At 40.9% G+C, this 20,226-nt stretch overlaps 1 protein-coding gene across 1 annotated transcript in view; it reads right to left on the reverse strand.

Annotated features, from left to right (window-relative positions):
- Nucleotides 1-20,226, reverse strand: part of TBXAS1 (thromboxane A synthase 1) — a 233,341-nt gene that overhangs the window by 86,222 nt on the left and 126,893 nt on the right. Inside the window, exons 5-8 of the mRNA XM_080618791.1 lie at nt 19,762-19,878; nt 11,844-11,932; nt 9,196-9,344; nt 7,402-7,532 (exon numbers count right to left, since the gene is read on the reverse strand). Coding sequence (XP_080474917.1) covers nt 7,402-7,532; nt 9,196-9,344; nt 11,844-11,932; nt 19,762-19,878 — 486 coding nt within the window. The remainder of the gene's footprint in view (nt 1-7,401; nt 7,533-9,195; nt 9,345-11,843; nt 11,933-19,761; nt 19,879-20,226) is intronic.

Raw genomic sequence — 20,226 nt, forward strand, 5'->3', positions numbered from 1 at the left:
GGTGAAAACAGGAGGAAAACGCACACAGACCTTATTGACAGAAGCATAAGGTCTTCCTCCCTATAACTCTGAAGGCATTCACACGACTTCCTGTGGATTAATGCTGCTAACGTGAGCTCCCCAGAAAGGGGCAGAGTACCATTTTTTGAAAGGCCCTCTGAAGGAGCTCCACCACACATCTCTCAGTGAGCTTAGCTTTTCCTGCAGATACGTTTTTCCCAGTGCTGTCTGCAAGATCATTCTTGGCAACTCTGGGCACACAAAAAACTTCACCAGCCTCATCAGTATGAACACTCTGGTGCTTTGATTTCATTTCTGTCCTTTGGTACACATCTGTATTCTTGCAAACTGAGTCACGTGCTCCAAGAAGTCAATCAGATAGCTCACATGTATGATGGCACTTTGAACCCCACACTCGAGCTGAAGTGCAACATTGTGAAACATGAGATAGGGACACTGCTTATGTCACCCCATAAAGAAGAAATGAAGATACACAGCAACGATGAAAAAGACTAAAAGGGAGTGGGAAGAGATGGAGGTATTGAAGAGAGTCCCAGGTGCCATAATTACATTGTTATGGTTGCTGTAGGGTTTGCTGGAGTGGGGCAGATAATAAATACACGATACCATCTGGCTATTCCTTGCCTAGGATCTATAAAGTCCTCTGATCCATAACCAAGGAGGCAATAGAGTTGGTGTCATAAAAGCAAAGTCCAAGCATCAGACCTGGTACGTGTTTGCTGGCAGCTGGTAACCAAGTAGACATTCGCTATCTTCTTGTGACTGCAGTGCTCATAAAGCACTAGGCTCACAGGTGTGCTGGGCTGCAGAACTGGGACAGATACAGCAGTAATGCAAAACTCTTCCTGCTTCCCCATCAACACACCTCGGTGAGGCTAGAAAGTTGCTGCTCTCGTTACTTATTCTGTCCTTGATCTCTTTTGAGCAGAGGGACTGCAGAACTGCATTTCAGGATGAAAGCACCTCAGCCAGACACTTCAGCCCAGGCCCGAAACCAAAGGATCTTATTCTGTAAGGCTGAAATTCATTGCCGGAAAGATAACAGCAGACCTATCAAGAAATTTAAACGGTGACCTAAAGTAATAGGGACTTCAAGCTCATCTCCATTCGAGGTTTTGAGGACTTGCTATGTTTAAACGCCCACTTAAGAAATCCTGAGGAAGTTATAAAATTCATTACATCTTTAAGAAAAATATTTTAAAAAGAAGGACTTTTGTTCAAACGTGGGAAGGATGGAACACAATTTTAAAAGCAAGCAGTAATGGCTTGGTTTTAAAAAGAAGGTGAATAACTAAAATGCCTTTTAACATAATGCCACTTTTTTCCCCCTCTTAGAATCACTGTATGCTGCCCAAGCACAGATACCGGATTTAATGTTCAAAAGATTTTTAACATATTCTTTCTTCTTTTTTTTTGCTTAAAACAGCAGAGGTACAGGTTTGAGATTTGAGTTCAAACCCTGTATTTAGCAAAAATCCTACAAAATCCCTCCATATTTTTAAGACACACATGTACATTTTTGGAAAGCCCACTTCACATTTCCCTCTGACAAAGGCAGTGGATAATGACATGATCAAACCGTGAGAACAGCCCAGTAAAACAGAATGGCAGCATTCTTTCTACAGACTTAGGAAAACAACAGGACCAGTCTGACGCTTTGCTTTACTATTGCTTTATTAATCAATAAAAATGGATTATTTAAACATTGCCATAGAGTGTGTATCCTTAAAAGGACACCACCTTTCAAATATAAACAAGTTTTTCTTGGTTTTCTATAAGGCAAGAAAACTGCACACTATCAGGTGTCTAATCCTCCCATCTGCTGTTTCCTTAGAAAAATATTTACTTTTAAACATCTGTACTGCATTTCCACAGTTCAAACACACACACAGCTCCTGGAATGTACACAGTATTTAGCAAAATTTTAGCTAAGTTTTCTTAGTAATTGTACAGTTTTCCCTTGACAAGGAGAAGATCAGACTTCTTCAGAAGGATTACCTCTGCTCAACTCATTTCAAGCAGCTCTTGAATGAAATAGTTCATTAGTTCATGAAAAGGAAAAACTCTAGGGAACTGCTGGGGAAGGAAGAGAAAAGAACAGAGTGCCACAGTAATTAGGTTTTCAGATTGTCCCCTATCCTCTAGAATGCAGATACACATACACATGTCCCTCTTCCCCTTAGGTAAAGCATTTAGGGGAGCTCATTATACATTTTTTCCCTGGGAATCGGTTTAAAGTTGTAACCAGGCCACCATTTCCCAGAAAGATATTAAAAGATACCACTTTCTCATAGCACATTTCTACTGGTAGCCCATAGTGAAAGGGCAACTCTCTCGCCTTTGCAAGCATTGAAACACCTTAGTTTCAGACTTCCTCAAAATTCAGTTTCCTGACCATTTTTAGGCTCTCATGGCTGATGCTGGAAAACCAAAGGATCTCCACTCACCAGGAATCACTTGTGCCTGCCCGGGGGTATGGGCAGCCTGGGGACAGCAGAGCAGACTGCCCTTCGTAGGACTGTGGAAAGAATTGGCCAGGAGCAAGGATGGGAAGTGGGGAAAATTGGAGGGGGTTGCAATTCTTCACTAGCAATTGCTGATCAGAGGAAAACCTCTTTTGATCTAGACCTACTGCAGTAGAGTTCAGGGCATCGCAGGGCCATACCAATTCACAGGAGGCCAGTTCATCACCAGGACTGACAGCACCACACAGTTTCCTTGTGACTTTACACCATGTAGCTCACAGGGAGCGTGGTTCACAGCAGCACAGCCTTCACACTCTACTCCAGTTGTTCTTTCTGTCTGCTCCACAAGTAAACCAAAAGCATTCAGGTAGTCTGTAAGTCTCCAGACAGATTGACTAAACTGCCAACTGAGATGCCAACGAATAAAGTTCTGGTGATACTTCTCTGTGATTTGTCACCCTCTCATTTCAAATGGGCTTGAGACTGCCAAGAAACAGCTGATCATCATCAGAAACATCATCAGATTACTACTTGCCTGGCATGGATTAGTGACCTTGAATTATGCATTCACACCAGAGAGAATGACTGGAAAAATCAGGGAATGCCAAAAGAATGTGGTTTAGCCTCTATGAACTCTCAAATCCTCCTTGTTAAAGGTTGCATATTTTGAAAACTAGGTTTTTCCACCTATTGTAATTTTCCAAAAATAATATTTTGCACTGTCCTTAAATTGCTACATTCCAACTGTTGTTATTACTATGTATTACAAATTAAATTCTGGCTTATCATCTGCTGAGGGGGCTTTCAACCCACAGTTTTAGAAAGGAATCTCAATTTTGAACACCATGAATGACTCTTCATCTAGATAGCATCATTTAAAACAGACTGGTAGGTTAAGAACTGAGCTATAAGATGACAGAAAAACAACTCTTATATGAATAATGATTTGCATATCAGATTATTAAATGAAAATCTATCAAACTATCATTTATTGAAGTAAACAAACAGTCTATCTGCCCTGTTTCTGGAAACATTTTGCCTCAGGGAAAAATTTAAACCTGGGCAGATAATCAGGATAAGGTATTTGAACACTGAAATCCTGCTGGAGTCTTCAAAGTAGGTGTTAAGTGATGCATTAAATTTGTGCTGCTTCTTCTGAGCAGGGTGAATTTGCTCCTCTGTAAACAGTATGAAAAGCATTTTACAATAATTGGAATCCATGAATAAATATAATATATTAAAATTTCTAAAGTACAGGCACTAAATGTTTTTGTACATAAGCCAAATGAGTAGAATATCCAGGACTGAAATTATTTGACTGACCACAGAAAGATAGTATATAATTAAAATTACATCTGCAGCACTAACCGATGGGATAAGAGAAAGTGACATCACAGATCTCATACAAGCTGCAAGCATATTATTAGATCTAAACCTGGCTGTAAAATTACTATCTGCCCATGGGATTATCTTTAGGCATTCAGAAGCATTGTTTCACTTACTGATAGAACAGGGATGATAACAGGCTGACTTTGCTTGTCACATTGTTTTTTGGCCTTTCTTTATTCTTTGTTCATGTTAGCTACAGATGAGAGGAAGACAAGCTTCAGCTGATTCACTTTTCCTGGAGCTTTTCATTGCTCTACAGCTTGTCCCAAAGGCTTTTTTTTTTTTTTTTCCTCCCCAATAGCATTTTTAATGGTGATAAAATCAATGAGAAGTAAACGATGCACACAATGTAACATCTAGGAATGTGGCAAACTCATGAGTACCCACTGGCCTAATGCAGCACAGGGAGACCAGAAGACATTACTCATAGCTCCAGTTACTAGCACAAGCGATCAGTAGCTAGCAGTTATATCTTGGCCTCATTAAAATTCCATGCCAAAACTCTGACTGACTTCAGTGGGTACATTTCATCATTTGAGACCTAGGACACAGCCCATAAATGCAGGGCTATCTGGGACACCTAATCTCTACAAATTACATTTCTGCATTAAATTGGACACAGCTGCATTTTGATCTATTTCACACACCATTTTTATGTTCCTGGCAAATTATTAAGTTGCCTCTACTTGTAACACAACTCATGTGCCACCAACCAACCTCAAATAGTCAAAATTCTAAGCACATGGTACAAGACAGGCAGTGAAAAGGGGGGGAGAAAAGGAAGTTCCTAACTTTCCAGTTGATTTTGAAAGCCATGTTAATGATCCTGAACTGCAAAGGGGACTTAATGCGCTCTCAGAAATCTGGTCCTAAGTGTCTAACTCCCAATGCTTGAAATAGCTCCCATATGCCAATTTTGCAAACTAGGCAGAAGTCCAGGAGCAGGCGGGCCCACAGCCAGTCATGGACTTGTGCACACACTGTTAAGCAAACATGGACCTTGTACTTTCCTCCACACTGCCCTGATAATGGGTAGCTACAGCCATGTGTTATCTCTTACAGCACCTCCCCATTTGCCTTCCAATATAACCTTAAACCTCTGCTTCGTCAACCACTGAAACCTGCAAACAGGCTGCATATGCAAAGAATGTGCCTCTTATACTACAATCATGCTTTTCTTTGTGTTTTCTCCTACCCATACTCACCTGCTGCCCTTCATCTCAGTCTGTGGCTTGAGGGAATGGCCACCTAGAGTATAGTGAAGGATTTAGCCCATGCTAAATTAGCCGCAGTGCAACTGCCACAGAAATTGCATACATTGTGTCCTGGGTTCAACAGTAGCAGTCATTTTTTTTCCTTCTTAGTAGCTGATGCAGTGCTGTGTTTTTGACTTTCGGCCTGGGAACAGCGCTGATAACACCGATGTTTTTAGTTAGTGCTCAAATGTTTACCCTGACCAAGGACTTTGTGAGCCTCATGCTCTGCCAGGGAGGAGGGGAAGCCGGGAGGAAACAGGGACAGGACACCTGACCCAAACTAGCCAAAGGGGTATTCCATACCACAGCATGTCATGCCCAGGATGTAGAACTGGGGGCAGTTACCCAGAAGGGCGAGTTCACTGCGGGGTCGGGCTAGGTATCAGTATCGGTCAACAGGTGGTATTGTATTCTCTTCCCTTGTTATTTCCCTTATCATTATTATTACTGGTGGTAGCAGTAGTGGTTTGTGTTATACCTTAGTTACTGGACTGTTCTTACAATCCGTGGGAGTTACATTCTTTCAGTTCTCCTTCCCATTCCTCTGAAAGCTGGGGGAAGAAAGGGCAGGGGGGGAGTAGACTGTGTGGTTCTGATTTACGGCCTGGGCTTAAACCATGACACATTATATTTCATTAATAGTAGTTAATATATTAACTACTTTAAATCCACACTAGATTGTTCCATTGTCCCTTTTATCCTTTTATAATTGATACACAGAATAGACTTTTCATGGAAACCCTTTGGCACGAATCTTTGATTCAAAACCCTCCATATATACAGCCACGCCAGTATGTAATTGTAAGTTCACACTGGGTCTGCGCACTAGAAATGACATGTCTGCAAGCAGTTTAGATACACCATCCATGTTCGAAAATATTCCACCAGCACTCAGCCTGGGCCAGGAACCATTTTATGAATCATGAGTCATTTGTGGCTGGTCAGTGATGCTTGCAATCTTTTGGATGTAAAGAAGGATGGAGACAAAGACCTAAAGGCTGATCGGGCAAAGACCCATAAAGGTGGGCTGGGAGAAAAATAAGAAGCATGTGGCAATAAAGTGCAACAAATACAGAAGTGAGATTTCACTGCAGAAAAAGTCAAAGAAAAGAGCAGCAAAATCTCTGAAAATTAATTTGATTTTTAGATATGTCCTGTATGTAATATAGGGTAAATTAAAATACATTTTTTCCTGACAGGTGAGAGCTGTGAGGCTAAGCTGTGAGAAAAAGTTGGGAGGATTTATTCTCACCCGTGCTCTTGCACTACCAGAATTGCTCTTCACCTCGAAGTGGTAAGAAACATCTCTTATATTTCAATATTAACAGCTTCTTAATGTGTATGTTGTGGCATGTTTCATGTCAATTGATATGCAAAGCTTGTCTTAATTACCTTTAAAATGGAATTCTCAATTGATATTCTTTGTTTCTCACTACACATCCATCATTAAGTGGTTAACTTATTTTTAAGGATAAAATGTGCAGTCTGCAGTAAAAAATGGTCTAAAAGGACAAGTAGACCTGATGAACTTTTGTAACGCAGAACTGAAGCATATGCCTGTGTTCCAAATGCTTCATGTATCAGAAAAAGACTTTCATAATAACGCATATGCCTTCAGGTACTTCATGAAACAGTGATTAAAGCAAAGACTAACAAAATAGAAGTACTTACACCCAGACAAAAGAGAAATACATGGGAAACAAATTATTTGCTAATAATGAACACCCGTTAGTTTGCACACTTCAGCTAAAATTTACTACCTTTCTCTTTAGCCATCTCAATATCAAATGTCTGCTCCTAATCAGACCTTCAGGTTCTTTCCATTTTCAAAAGCAGAAGGAGCTGTCACAGGACAACATGAAACCTGCCTCAGCTCCTAGATAATGACTGGGTTGTTAAGCTCAGTGGGGGCTCCCTTTTGTCTGGTCGTTAAGGAAGACAAAACCTGAGACAAAACGCCTGACTTTAGGATGAGAAAAAAATCTACAGGATAAATCCTTCTTTCTGGGTCTAGAAACTGGGTTGAAAAGTCAACCCAAATGATACTAAGAGAAGCAATCTGTCTTGCAATGTGTTAACAACTCTGCATCAAGGCCAAGCCTGGTTGATGGTACACAAAGCTAAAAATGAGTAAATGAATAAAACTTTCACTAAATTGCTTTGAATGTTCATACAGTCTGGGTCTGCTTTTTCAATGGAGGCTTATGCTGCTCCCAGTTCTTCCTCAATACATTTGCTTATCTCTATATTTATCACAGAAATAGCCTTACCTCAGCTGCATCTTGCTGGTGTCTGAAGACAATTGCATTTTTTATGGTTTGAATAAAAAATCCATTCAGTTCCTTTTGTTTCCTGTTTGGCAAAATCCGGAGCAATGGGATCATTATAAATGGGAAAGAAACTGTAAGAGATTTTAAAGAAGAAAACACTGAATCAGACTGTAAAGGCATATGATACCCTCCTCCTTTCATTAACACGATAAAACTCTTCAAGTTTTGTGAAACCAGTTTTTTCCTCTCTGGCACTCTCCTTCTTTCTCTTTTTTTTCCGCCCCCCTAGGCTGGTAAAGGATTTCCTTTTAGAAATTCCATGTTGGCCAGAGCTACCTGCCAGACAGATGCCTTCCAAGCTTGCTTCCACAATGCCTCAGAATTTCAGTTCAGCTTCTTGATATCACTGAGCCACCACAACAAAGGGAAAAAATATTTTCCCTGCTACTCAAACAATTACATAAAAAAGGTGAAGGATCCTGAAGTAGCCTCTCAGCTTACGGCACAGATCCATGAAATAGTGTAGTGGTCATTCTCATTTACAGCTCACCAATATTAGGATATTGGTATGCTATTTTATTTTGCTTCTCTAAACAGGCCAGAGACTCTGGAAGCAGGATGTTATCACAAGGATAGTTTCCAGCCCATGGCCTTTATAGTCAGGAGCTAGAAACCTGAGTGAAGCCTTGCATCTTAGTAAACTCGTTGTTAACTTACAAACAGGTTAAGACCAACAAAACGGGAAAACCCCTGTGCTGCCAGCAGAACGTACGAATAGAAAGAGATTAGCCAAGGAATCCAACCCCAGAGAAACTTGCTTTAATAAAGGACATGATCTTAGACACACACAGGTACATTTTTGTCCCTTCAGAAATCAGTCATAAATTACACTTTTCAATCAGGTTAAACATTAACCCCAGGACATTTTGGATATGCAACTCCAGAAGGAAACAGTTCATGTACTGCTAGTACAGGTGCAATCTGTAATGCCAGCAGGATCAGATGGGCACAGGAGACTTTGCCACTGTGCCACCTGACACTACTGTGTGCAGGTCTAGATAGCAAGACAGTAAAACCTCAACAACCTTGATTATGTTGTGACTTTCTCAGCTATGATTCTTACTGCCCTTGCATTAACAAGCCACCATCACCATGAAGCCTGAGCTTTCATGCCCTCAAACTAAATGGCTTTATACCCTAATTCTTGCTTTCCCTATCTATTCACCTGAAAATAAATACATTCTCTTAATGACAGCTTGTGCTGGCACTTATCATCTTTATCCTTCATAGCCATCAACCAGGCTGCTGCTGCTATTCATATGAGAATTTCGAGGACTTACACTATCTACTTATGCTCCTTCATCTCTTTTCTTTAGTTGGATTATTAGCCCACTGTTTTTTATGTGTGGGATTTCAATCTCTACGAAATGAACTGGGAGCACAAAAACTTTACTCCCAGGCTTCAAAGGGCAGTTACTCTGTTTTAATGCAGAAGTGTATTAAAAGAGATACTGTAGAAACTACAGGTCCCAGAAACCTTCCACTCATATCAACCGGAAGCATTGTCTTCCCAGACTCTCAGTTTCTGGAGGAAGTTGCATTAATGGTGACAAGAGTAGTAGACCATATGGTGAAAATCTCGAGGGTATACTTGACCTGTAGATTGCCTTCTGAACACCTTTGAAATAAAGTCTGCTATATATCTTCCTGCTCCTGTTCCAGCATGTGTTGCAGTTTGAGAATGACTTTTAGAAAATTACCATAAAGAAGTAGACAAAGGTAGACTATACTCACGGGTTAGAATAAGGAGAGGCTTAAACAAAGACGTTTCAAAGAATGTTCTGCAATTCTTAACAAATGGGTCATCAGGATTCTTCTGAGAATCCACCTCAGTACCAAAAGCTACACTACCAACAACATCCAAGGTAAAGCAGTTGTAACACCTGCATGGAGTTGAAGAATGGTAAGTCGTTAGCTACAAATTACATATCCATTAATATCTTGCTTTTACAAACATCATATAACATTAATTTTTGCCTTTGATTTTTCTTTTTGCATTTAGATTTGAGCTTTGCCAACAAGAGATGTTTCCATCATTCTTACAGATTCTGGTGCTTAATAATGATCACCTTCTCTCTTTCTACAAAGCGCACATACTTTCATATAGCATAATAATTCCACTAAAATTATTAAAAATAAATGGTTTCATTTGTTATTACCTAGAAATCAAATGCAACAGCCATTATCAGAAATTCATAAGCATTTTCTTAGTATGCATCCTCACAAAAGAGATAATTTCTTTCTCATTTTAAACAGCAGCAACTACATCTGTGATCAGTCCAAGTCTAAACTCTCAGTGACAAGAGGTGCTTTAAGTAAAATTTCCTACTAAGAATTTCCTTCATCTTCTTGCTAGCTTCTTTGTAATGTAAAATCATGCCAAAAACCAAGAGGAGCTGACACCATGTGTAATTTGTGTCTCTACAGAGCAACAGCAAATGCTTTGAGAACTACAAATTATCTGTGGACCATTATCTAGGAACTTCAGAACTTACTGAATCTCCCTCTGGATATCTGACCATCTATTCAGTTGTCTCGCCATCTTTATTTCTACTGGACATTATCAGCTACATTTAGTTTTGAGATAAATGGACTGCAAATGTAAAATATCCTTGAAATTTGATTCTTCTGATCTGTGGTCAAGTCTTCAATACCATTTCGTTTGTGTTCCCTTACAAAAGGCTAATGTCAAATTCTCTGGTGTTTTAACCTGAGTGAGCATGTACTATAAGAAGGACAGGACTCAATCCCAGTATATCCTTTATATATTGTGAAGCAGCATTTCTAAAGTATGATCTTTGGGCACTGTCATTCTAATGAAACCAGTGCAGATATGGAAGATAACAACAGTATTGCAAAGCTAAGTAACTCCTTTTCAAATGAGTTTTCAACTCTTACACACGCACGAAAAGCATTGTTAGAAGCTGAAATGTTAGAAGAGGGGGCACTGCAATAAAACAATTTTGGAAGCACTTGATAATCTACCTCTCCAAGGTACTGAAAAAGCGTAAAACCTAAATCTTGTGTTTCTGGCAAAACACAAAATTGTTAGTTGTCTAAAGACAGCTAACGTAAAAGTTGACAGGAGGTTGCAGATAGGGTATTTACCTACAAAAAATGGCTCCCCAGGCAATTCTGGGAAACTGCATTCCAATGAGAATCACATTTATATACGTCAAAACTGCTGAAATGATAGTATGATAAAACAATTGGAAGATCATATTCGGAGATGGTCAACATCATTCATTTATACTTTCAAAAGGTCTTTTCCAAAGTGCCTCTTGAGAGGTGAAACCCTCTCATGGACCAATAGCTAAAAGACCAGGCAAAGACAAAAGACAAATGGAAAAAAAAAGGGAAAAGCCTGGAAGGACTCAAAAGGTCAGTTTTCATCAGAGCGCCAGGCTAACTGAAATGTCTCAAGGTTTCATAGGATCTCTACAGATGTTTAATAAAGATATCTCTTTGACACACATACACTTGTGTGCATACGTACACAGGTACTTGAAAAGAAATGGGTGAACTGTGGCTAAATATGCGTTTCTTTAGATGAAAAAATAATTTGTACTGCTCCAGTTTGAGGGAAATCAGAAAGAACTTCAGAGGGCGCTGACCAAAACCAGCAAATGAAGCATATGTAAAATAGCACCTGTCAGAAAGAACACATCTGAACTACTCATATGCCATACAGGGTCTGAGAAGAAATGCATCTGCTCAGAGAAGGAACTAGACAGTGTTGTGAACAGTTCAGTGAAGACCTCTGATGAAAGAGCAGCAAAAAAAGATAGTAGGATATTAAATGCATAACAAATGGGAGAAAGCACAGTATGGAAAATATTAAAGTGCCATTTTATAAATCAATGGTGCATTCTCATCTGGAGTACCGACCCCATTGTTCACAAAAGGCTAGCGTGCCATTAGAGGAGGTTAGGAAGAATGTGGTAAGAATGATTAAGTGCCCAGAACCCCTCACATAAAAAAAGCAAGAGGGTGATGGACTGGAGGCATTTGATACTAGATCAATTCCTGTATTTGTACATTATTGGCAGACTGTAGAAAGCAGGCTGGACAGGGACTGATGCAGCTTTCCTTTCTGCTTCCAGCTGTTAAAACTTCATTAAACAACAGCTAGAAATACATTAGATGCTTTTCCAAAATTACTTTTCAAGTATGCAATGGCTGCCCCCAGGAAGAAAAGGCATCTATCAGACACATCCCCTATTAAACTATGATCTCCACTCATAGAAGCCAGGAAGGGGGGGAAAAACATCTTTTGTACAGTAAAGTGCATATTTGGAATAACTGCAGCTATTGACTTTTTTATTTTTCCTCTTTTTTTATTTTTTAAAATCTGCTGCTAATTTCTGGCATGTTGAACATACCTCTGGATATCAAAAGCTTTCCCAGAATCTGCATAGGCTTTCAAGTTACACAGCAGGACGTCACAGGCCTGGTTTATTAGCGGTGTCATCTAGAAAGGAATACATTTGGTTGTGAAAAACATTAAAATGGTAAAAAAAAAATAAAAATCAATTCTTCTAAATTAGTTTTATTGAGTAGATGAGATGGAGATCTCAGGTCTCAGGATCCAGAGGATGGATCCTCTACAGGCCTGCTTAGACACTTTTGCACCGGTAAGATGAAACGTTGGGACTGACTGCTAAAAATAAGCCTACACATTACAGGGATGCCCCTCTCCAGCTCTGGGCTTAAGCAGGAAAAGCCCTGTCACTTACCTGGCCTTTGGTTCTTGCCCACCTCTGGCTATACACATGAACAGCTATCAAGCAAAATCATCCGCCTCTCTTTTTAATCATTTCCTCTACCACCTGATAATTTATCACAATACATATTTACAGTATATTACATTTAGGTCATATATGCTCTAGGACAGAAGGAATAACATTTTTCATAGTCCCAAAGTCCTGTAAAGATATTAGCATCAGAGGCCTAGCATTTCCTTCCTGCTGTCCCCCCCTTTTGAAAAATTGAGCTGTACATTATAAAACCACCATGTATAACACTACAAGTTGCTGAGGGCAAACTGCTATTGCTATCTGAGGAAAGGGTTTTCTCAAGTTGTGATGACACTAAATGGACATTAACATTCATTTATTCAGCTAATGGCTCTTTCCAGTCACTGACACGTGATGGTCAGGTACACTTAACCACAGCTTGGGTGTAGCTAACGGTGCAATATTCTCCTCTTTAGTGCTTCATGGAAACCATGACGTAGGCTGTCATGACTATCAAGATGTCATTAAGGTCTGTTTCTCTCTTTTTCTTGAACTTTTTATATCTGAAAGGCATCAGGCACTTGCCTTGAATACACCTACTAGGAGGCAGAGGGAGGGTGTAACAGCAATCCAGCCCTGACCCTGACGGTGTCATCTGCTATGGCTCTTTCTCCATGCTGCCAAGAGATCCTTACTGCCTATAATTTATTACCACTCAACAGCAATGCCTAGCACCAGCAGACGTAGGCACAGAAACCTACCTTTCTTTCCTGAGCAACCTCCTTCAGCATATGGGTGTCAACAAACATGAGAACATACTTTTGCTACTCCTCTGACATTCTTGTTACCAAAAAAGACTTACTGCAGCCTCTCAGCACACTCTGAGAGCTATGCAGCCTGCCCAGCCAAGTCCATTTTGCTTGGCACTTGTACCTCTGTGAAACTGGCATAACACTTTGTGCACAGGCACACAGCCATCCTAACACATGGGCAAGACTATACGCAGTCAAAAGGCCGATGTGGGAGCATCCAGCATGTTTTCCGAAGGCAGAAGTCTGAGTCAAGAATGTGTCTAGCTGCTCTCAATGTCCCGTACCTACATGGGATGGAGCAGGTTGTTGCTATTTCAGTTCAAAGCTGGATTGATTTGGGCTTTGTCTCACAAGACAATTCTGAAAGTAGATTAATATTCAGTAAAAGTAGCTGTTATATGTTTAGGAGGTGCACACCACATTAAGTGGCAGTTTTCTTCCCCATTTGGCTTGCTAAAGAAGGTCCCCTGGAGTGAGCTTCTCCTCAAATTGTTCAACAAAATTAACACATTTCTGTTCAACAGATTGAGCCAGGGTGAAATGTTTTATCATCTCTGGGTCCAGCCCCTCCAATGAACTGAACCAGTCAAGGAAAACAAAATGAAAATCCATATTTTAACAGGTACGATGTTTCCTAAACAGATGGTGATCATTTCAGATTTTCCTTTTACTGCCTTATTTTCTCTTTTATTCTTCATAACATCACCAGACCTGCAACCATCCAGCTGGTTGCTATTGCTTTCCAACAGCTGGCAAAGATGGCAGGGGCACATATGCCTGGCCAGGGCATCTCGCAGCACCTCTGCACTATACTCATTCCACCAGTCTTTCAAATACTGTTGCAACACATTTCTAGTAATAAGGTATTTTAATTAGTAAATCTAACCAGGAAAATGGGGAAGGGGGCACATGGATTTGATTTATTGTTAGCATGATAGGACAGAGTCATATCAATGAGACAATTATTTTCATATGAAAACTACAGGGGATATCCACTCAGGAATCCAGGATTTGGGTTTGGGTTTTTATTCCCCTGAGGGACATAAATTAGTCCAAGATTGCTAACTACAAAGACCACAGACTGAAACATTCTCAAGTTCCTTAACACTTTAAACTCTTTGTTCAATTGTCAAGAAATATAAAGTAGTGTTGGGGGTGATGAACCATACCAAACTTTGAAAACCGGCACAGAAACAGGCATGCTGATCTGCGCTCCCTTGGGTATCACTAACTTCCTATACATTCTTATTTGCCATTCAGAACATAAAAGCTGCATAACCTGCCTGAAATTCAGTTCTTGGTGGGTAAACAAACCCCAGCTGCTCTGTGCTCAGATTGGCTGAGAGTAACAGGATGAAGAAAAATCTAAACAATATGGTCCCTGTAAATATTTGATCTGCCAGTTATCTAATAGCAAGAGTAGCCCAGAGTCCAAATTTCTTTCTTTCTGCCAAAGAAGAGCATTTGGGGTTACGGTTTTCATGATGCCAGGGGCTTTGCTGTATAAATCCTGCCAATATGCTATTTGGCACATAACAACAATTAGTTTCTGATTCTGCATGCGCACAGGGCGTGGGGATGTTTGCACTGTTCAAAGGCATCAGAGTCACGTTCCTCTAGTTAGATGTGGTCCTCAGTATTCACTATTGTTATTCCCCTTATTACAGGAAGCAGAAGTCTAGGTCATATTATCTGTAGACAGACACACTGGAGATTTTACTGTTCATGTGCAGTACACAGAAGTCTTGTTGGGTCTCTTAATCCCACAGATGGGATGAAATACGAAGGAAGGAATAAAAAAAAGGATGCATCCCTAACACAAGAATTACTTCAAGTCCCTGATTAAAACCAGGAAAAGAGCAGAATGTCAGGATGATGTTTGTGAAACAATTTGTTTCCATCACCTCACAGTGGGGTCCTGCTATTCACAGGCATAACTTACCAAAGTGAGCAACTCAGTCAGTGTCTGGCTCAAGGACATACACATTTCATGTATCAGCTTTTACATTATTGTTTTGCTTTGTCTCAGCTGAGCACACTTGCTTTGCTGAGTAACAATAGCGATTTCCAGAGACCTTTCCAAAATGCCTCTGACCAGTGTGCACAAGCAGAGTAAGGGCAAATCAAGGAATCCTCAATGGCTGGACTGTCAAATTTTATGTCCTAGTGGGACCTGGAAGATCTACATGCCTGAGAGTGACACTGGAGGATTCTCCCACACTGTTCTGCCATGTTATCACAAGTTCTGCTTTGTTTCTCCCTTTGTTTGAAAGAAAATGCCTCACATAAACTCCACTTCACAGGTTATTTAGAACAATGCTACATTATGCTGTGCTCTCTTCTTTAATTTTTGTGTTTTGTTTTGTTTTAATGGTTGGTTAATGGAGGAGAGGACTCCAAGCATACTGATAGGAGATGACAAGACTACTGCAGCACCATCAGAATAAATGAAAATCAATAGGTTTTCTGCTGGTGTTGGCTGTAAAAGAGAGCAAAGCTATTTATCAAGTCTGACAAAGGATCCAGAACTGCAGGATCATCACAGGCACCACAGCAAAAAAGAAGAGGAAAAAATATAAGAAATATTGAATAGAGAATCAAGTTTGGTACAACAAGATCACTAACATATTAACTTGTTTCAATACATAATAGCTGAGGAGAGCATGACAGGAACACCAGGAGATACAACTTTTACTTAAGGTCCTCCACGTATTTTACTTCACCGATTCCTTAGGAATTACATCTTCGATCAGCTTTCAGTAGTTGATATTATTCCCACTTTACAGATGAAAATTGTTTCATTTACAGAGAATTTAAATAGTTTCTGCCAGATCATGTATGGGCAGTCAATGGCAGAGCTGGAAGTGGAACTTCTTGGGTCTCCTGCCTCTGATCTCTCACTTCTCATTCTTAGAGCTCCCATAGCAATGGCATTACGAGGTCCACTCAGGGGTCTTACTGAAAAGAGCTTATAATCAGATTTGCCACCAACTCCAATGGCATCTCACATGGGATGCTACCAAATCTTACTGCAGGATCAAGCTTAGAAGTCTAATGATTTACACTCTGCTCACCACTATAACATTTGATTTTAATGTTACCTGAAGCCAAACCTTCCTTCAGTTGGACTGGACTGCTTTACTAATCTTTACACACTTGCTAGAAAAAGGAAATTAAAAAAGGAGAACATACAATGTACATAAATCTATAAAAGTAACAGTGAAACAGTGAAACAGCTTTTAAAGAGAAACTGAAGAGACAAAGAGAACTGGAGATGCCAGAAAATCTTGAAAAATGTTAGGAAAGCAACTCTGCATACACACAGCAATCACTACACTGGCCACCCAACAGCTCTACAACCTCCAGTTTCAGTTAACTGCTCATAACTTTGCAAACTTCAAAATTTCTGCAATCAACTTTTCCTCATTTGGTGGCTGGCCGTTGGAGATTTCTGCCAAACTAAGAGGAAATTCCTCAACCTTAGTGAACTTCTCAGTGACACTACACCACTTCCATAGAGTGGCAAGGGCAAAGTACACCTCTCTCCCCAGCCACGGCAGCTAGATGAGGCTGTGGGATACTGCAGGTCAAACCTTAACAACATACATTAGCTCTGTCTTGGGTTTTGTGTTCCAGCAGCCAGGCCAAAGCGTGGATGACTGGCTTCTTCTTGCTAATGCTGAAGCTGTCCTTCAGCCTACTAGCAGATTGTGTTTCTGAAATGGAGATATCAGGAACCTACACTCCCTCTGTGCATCTTTTATCTGAAGTGACTGCTATGGGGAACACAAGGAGTTGTTAACATTTATTGCTCTGTCACAGGGTAATAGCTCCCAGTTTTCTCAGAGCATCCAGGCAGAAAAGTCTATGTCTGGAGCGGCAATAAGGACTGCAGTGCCAAGGGAAACCACTCTCTGAAGCCTTTCGGGAGGTCTGTGGTCTTTCCAGCATCACTGGGGAGTTTGCATCAGGAAGGCAGACATCCAGACTGAACAAAGAGGAAGACTTTGGTGGGAGGTTTTGTCAGAGCTCTGATCTTCATAGCAAAAGAATCAATGTCTTGGGAAAGGAAGGAGGAATGTATTTAGCAGTATTTATAAATACACATAAAACAACATATCTAGGTTCTTATGAAATTATTCATACCAAAACTAGCTTATTTGTAACTCCTCTGAGGTAAAGAGGAAGAGTTTATTATAAACAGGATGTCTTCTACATAATTCAGAATACTCTCTAGTACCGCCAATACTAGAACATAGTATATGCTGCTGTAGAGGCTCCGAGAGAGTACTAAATATGGGAGATTTAAAAAGTGAGATCATAATTAATGAGCATTGATTTCCTTTGAGAAGTGTTGGTATGGCTCCTAAATTAAGCAACAGCAAGAGAAGCACATAAGAAGGACTTAAGTTGCATTAAATTCAAATCCCAGGACTGCTGACGTATTTGGGTAGAAAATGAAATGCAAGTCTGGGGAGTGCACCTGTTAAAAAGAGGTTCTTCAGCTCACATGGACTTTTTGCAAGTGTCCCTCTGTGTAGGGGTGGACAGTCTTCTGGTGAAGACACCTGTCCTGGGTTCAGCAGTAACAGTCATTTTTTCTCCTTCTTAGTAGCTGTTGCAGCACTGTGTTTTTGACTTTCAGCCTGGGAACAGAGCTGATAACACCGATGTTTAGACTGACCAAGGACTTTGTGAGTCTCATGCTCTGCCAGGGAGGAGAAGAAGTTGGGAGGAAGCAGGGACAGGACACCTGACCCAAACTAGCCAAAGAGGTATTCCATACCACAGCACGTCATGACCAGGGATGTAACTGAAAGCTACCTGGAAGGGCTAGATCACTGCAGGGTGGGGGGTGAGGTACTGGTCGGTGAGCGGTTGTACTCTCTTCCTTGTTATTTCCTTTATCATTATTATTATTGGTGGTAGCAGTAGTGATTTGTGTTATACCTTAGTTATTAAACTGTTCTTATCTCAACCTGTGGGAGTTGCATTCTTTTGATTCTCCTCCCTGTCCCTCCAGGAGCGGAGGGAAGAAAGGTTGGGGGGGGAAGTGGACTGCGTGGTTCTGATTTACGGCCTGGGCTTAAACCATGACAACACCGATCAGAGGAACAAAGTTGGGCCTTTTAGAGAGACATTCCCCACTCATTTTCCAACTTCCTGTAGACTGGGAGAAGAAAGTGACCATTTCCAGGTCACCCTGGCACAATCACACCCCTTCCACAGAGTTTGGAAGAAGCGGCACAGGGAAAGCTAAGTATCAGGCTGAAAACAAAGATCTCAGTTTTTCCATGTGGGACAGCTACTGGACACTACCCAGCCCTCCATTTTACCTCCTATCACTACTCCTGTGTGCAGCTCCACCACCAAGCAGCGCAAAGTGAGCACCGTGACTTCTTTTCCTACCCTGGTTTAATTGGTCAAACCCTGCAGACCGGTGCATTCCCAGCCCCAAAACATGGTGCTGAGAGCCTCCACCTGCCCTGCCCTCAGCACTCTCTTCAGTCAAGTTGCCTGGCTGGTGCCGGCAGAGGTTGCTCTCTGCAAATTGAGGGGAGCACGCTTTATCTATTGTTAGTCCGCCTGCAAAGAGCCGATGACCTGCAGTAAGGCAGATTAACTTCCTCTAGGAAAAACTCTCCTCTCCCCACCACGCCACAAGCAACTAATTGCTTGCATATTTAAACATCCTTGCCTCGCTAAAATTTCATGATGGAGCTGGGGACAGAGCAAATGTCGGGGCGCATAACCAATGGCATTGTCAGTCGTGATTAATCAGCATCTCTACCAGGCTGGTGCCCAATTAGAATTTACCATAATAAGGAGGTGACAGCCGGCGTTGCTAAGCGACCGCTGTCTATAGAGCTGGGAGAGCCAGACACATTTAGATGTTACTGTGGATTTCGACAGCGGCATGTCAAAACAACACAAGCGTCTGCCCAGTGGAAAATTTTACAGCCCAGGACTGGGCACCGGAGTGAGGCATGGTTCCCTTTCAGAATAAAATATATAAATAGGGGGTTTTTTGTTGTGTTTTTGTTTTTTTTTCTGAATTTTTCCCCTTGAAAGAAGACTTTAACCAGTCAATCATTTATCTGCATTTAATTAAGAGATATCGTGTCACTGGAATAGGACCTTGTTACTGGGGAATAGGTTCCCATGGCTAAGTAAATGCTGAGGCATTTATAGGAAATTAGCAGCAGGTCAGCATGGAGACATTTATTTTCAGTCAGAGGTATTTATCTGGCAATGACATTTTGTTCCAGTGACTTATTTTATTATATGAAAGGATTAAAGAATTAGTAGGAGGGGGGGGAGAAGATGGAGAAATGAAAACAGACTGACAGCAGTTCCTGTGTTAACGTGAGAGCTGCTGACTCTGCAGATCACAAAAAGCTATGTTCCAACTGGGAGCAATAACCTTTCCCATACTTTAGCTTACTCCTAGCAGGGCAGGGAGGAGGAAGGTATAAGGGTCCTTTTTGAGTTTGCTATGCTTTTATGGGCAAACTAGTTTATATAAAGACACAGGATCAAATCAGGAGATCTATTCTGATTTTCACCAGTCTATGACATGGATCACACTGTACGTAATGCTCCATTGCACGTGCTCTTCATGTCTAAATAAACTGGTACAAAATAAGCGGATTTTACCTATCCTTAATATGGACCTATATAAAGTATATGCCTGCACAAATGAAAATTATTATGTCTTACAAATTATGAAAGCAGCATGGTCTACACCTTACCTCTTTCAGTTTGGTATCGCTGAAGGCTGGGGTCAGGAGGCTCCGCACATACTTCCATCTGTCATCACGAAGACAAAGGATGCTGTCAAGCATTGGCTTGGAAATCAAATTTGGCTTCTAAGTCAAAAGAAAACATGATTCAGTTTTAACACAAATGCAACTAGTGCTACTGAAGACTTTGGAGGCTGGAAAGATTGGCCATGAATGGTGTTGCACTGCTGTCCTATGACAAGAGAAGTTCAAATCAATCTCAAGCACCAAGCAAAACATGGATGAGGCTGAAGAACATTTCCCTTTTGCTGCATGCATTTCCTCTTGGGCTTGTAAAAGCCCTGGGCCAGTCCAGTAACTCCTTGCTCAGACTGTTCTGGTTCCGCCATCCCTCGTGTTCTTCTGTGACTGCCAGGTCTCCTTTGCTTCTTTACTCCCTTTCTAAGGTGACTAGCAAGAGCACCTGTCAACACT

The sequence above is a fragment of the Psittacula echo genome (genome assembly GCF_963264785.1).
Source record: "Psittacula echo genome assembly, chromosome: 1".
In the NCBI taxonomy this organism is placed as follows: Eukaryota; Metazoa; Chordata; class Aves; order Psittaciformes; family Psittacidae; genus Psittacula; species Psittacula echo.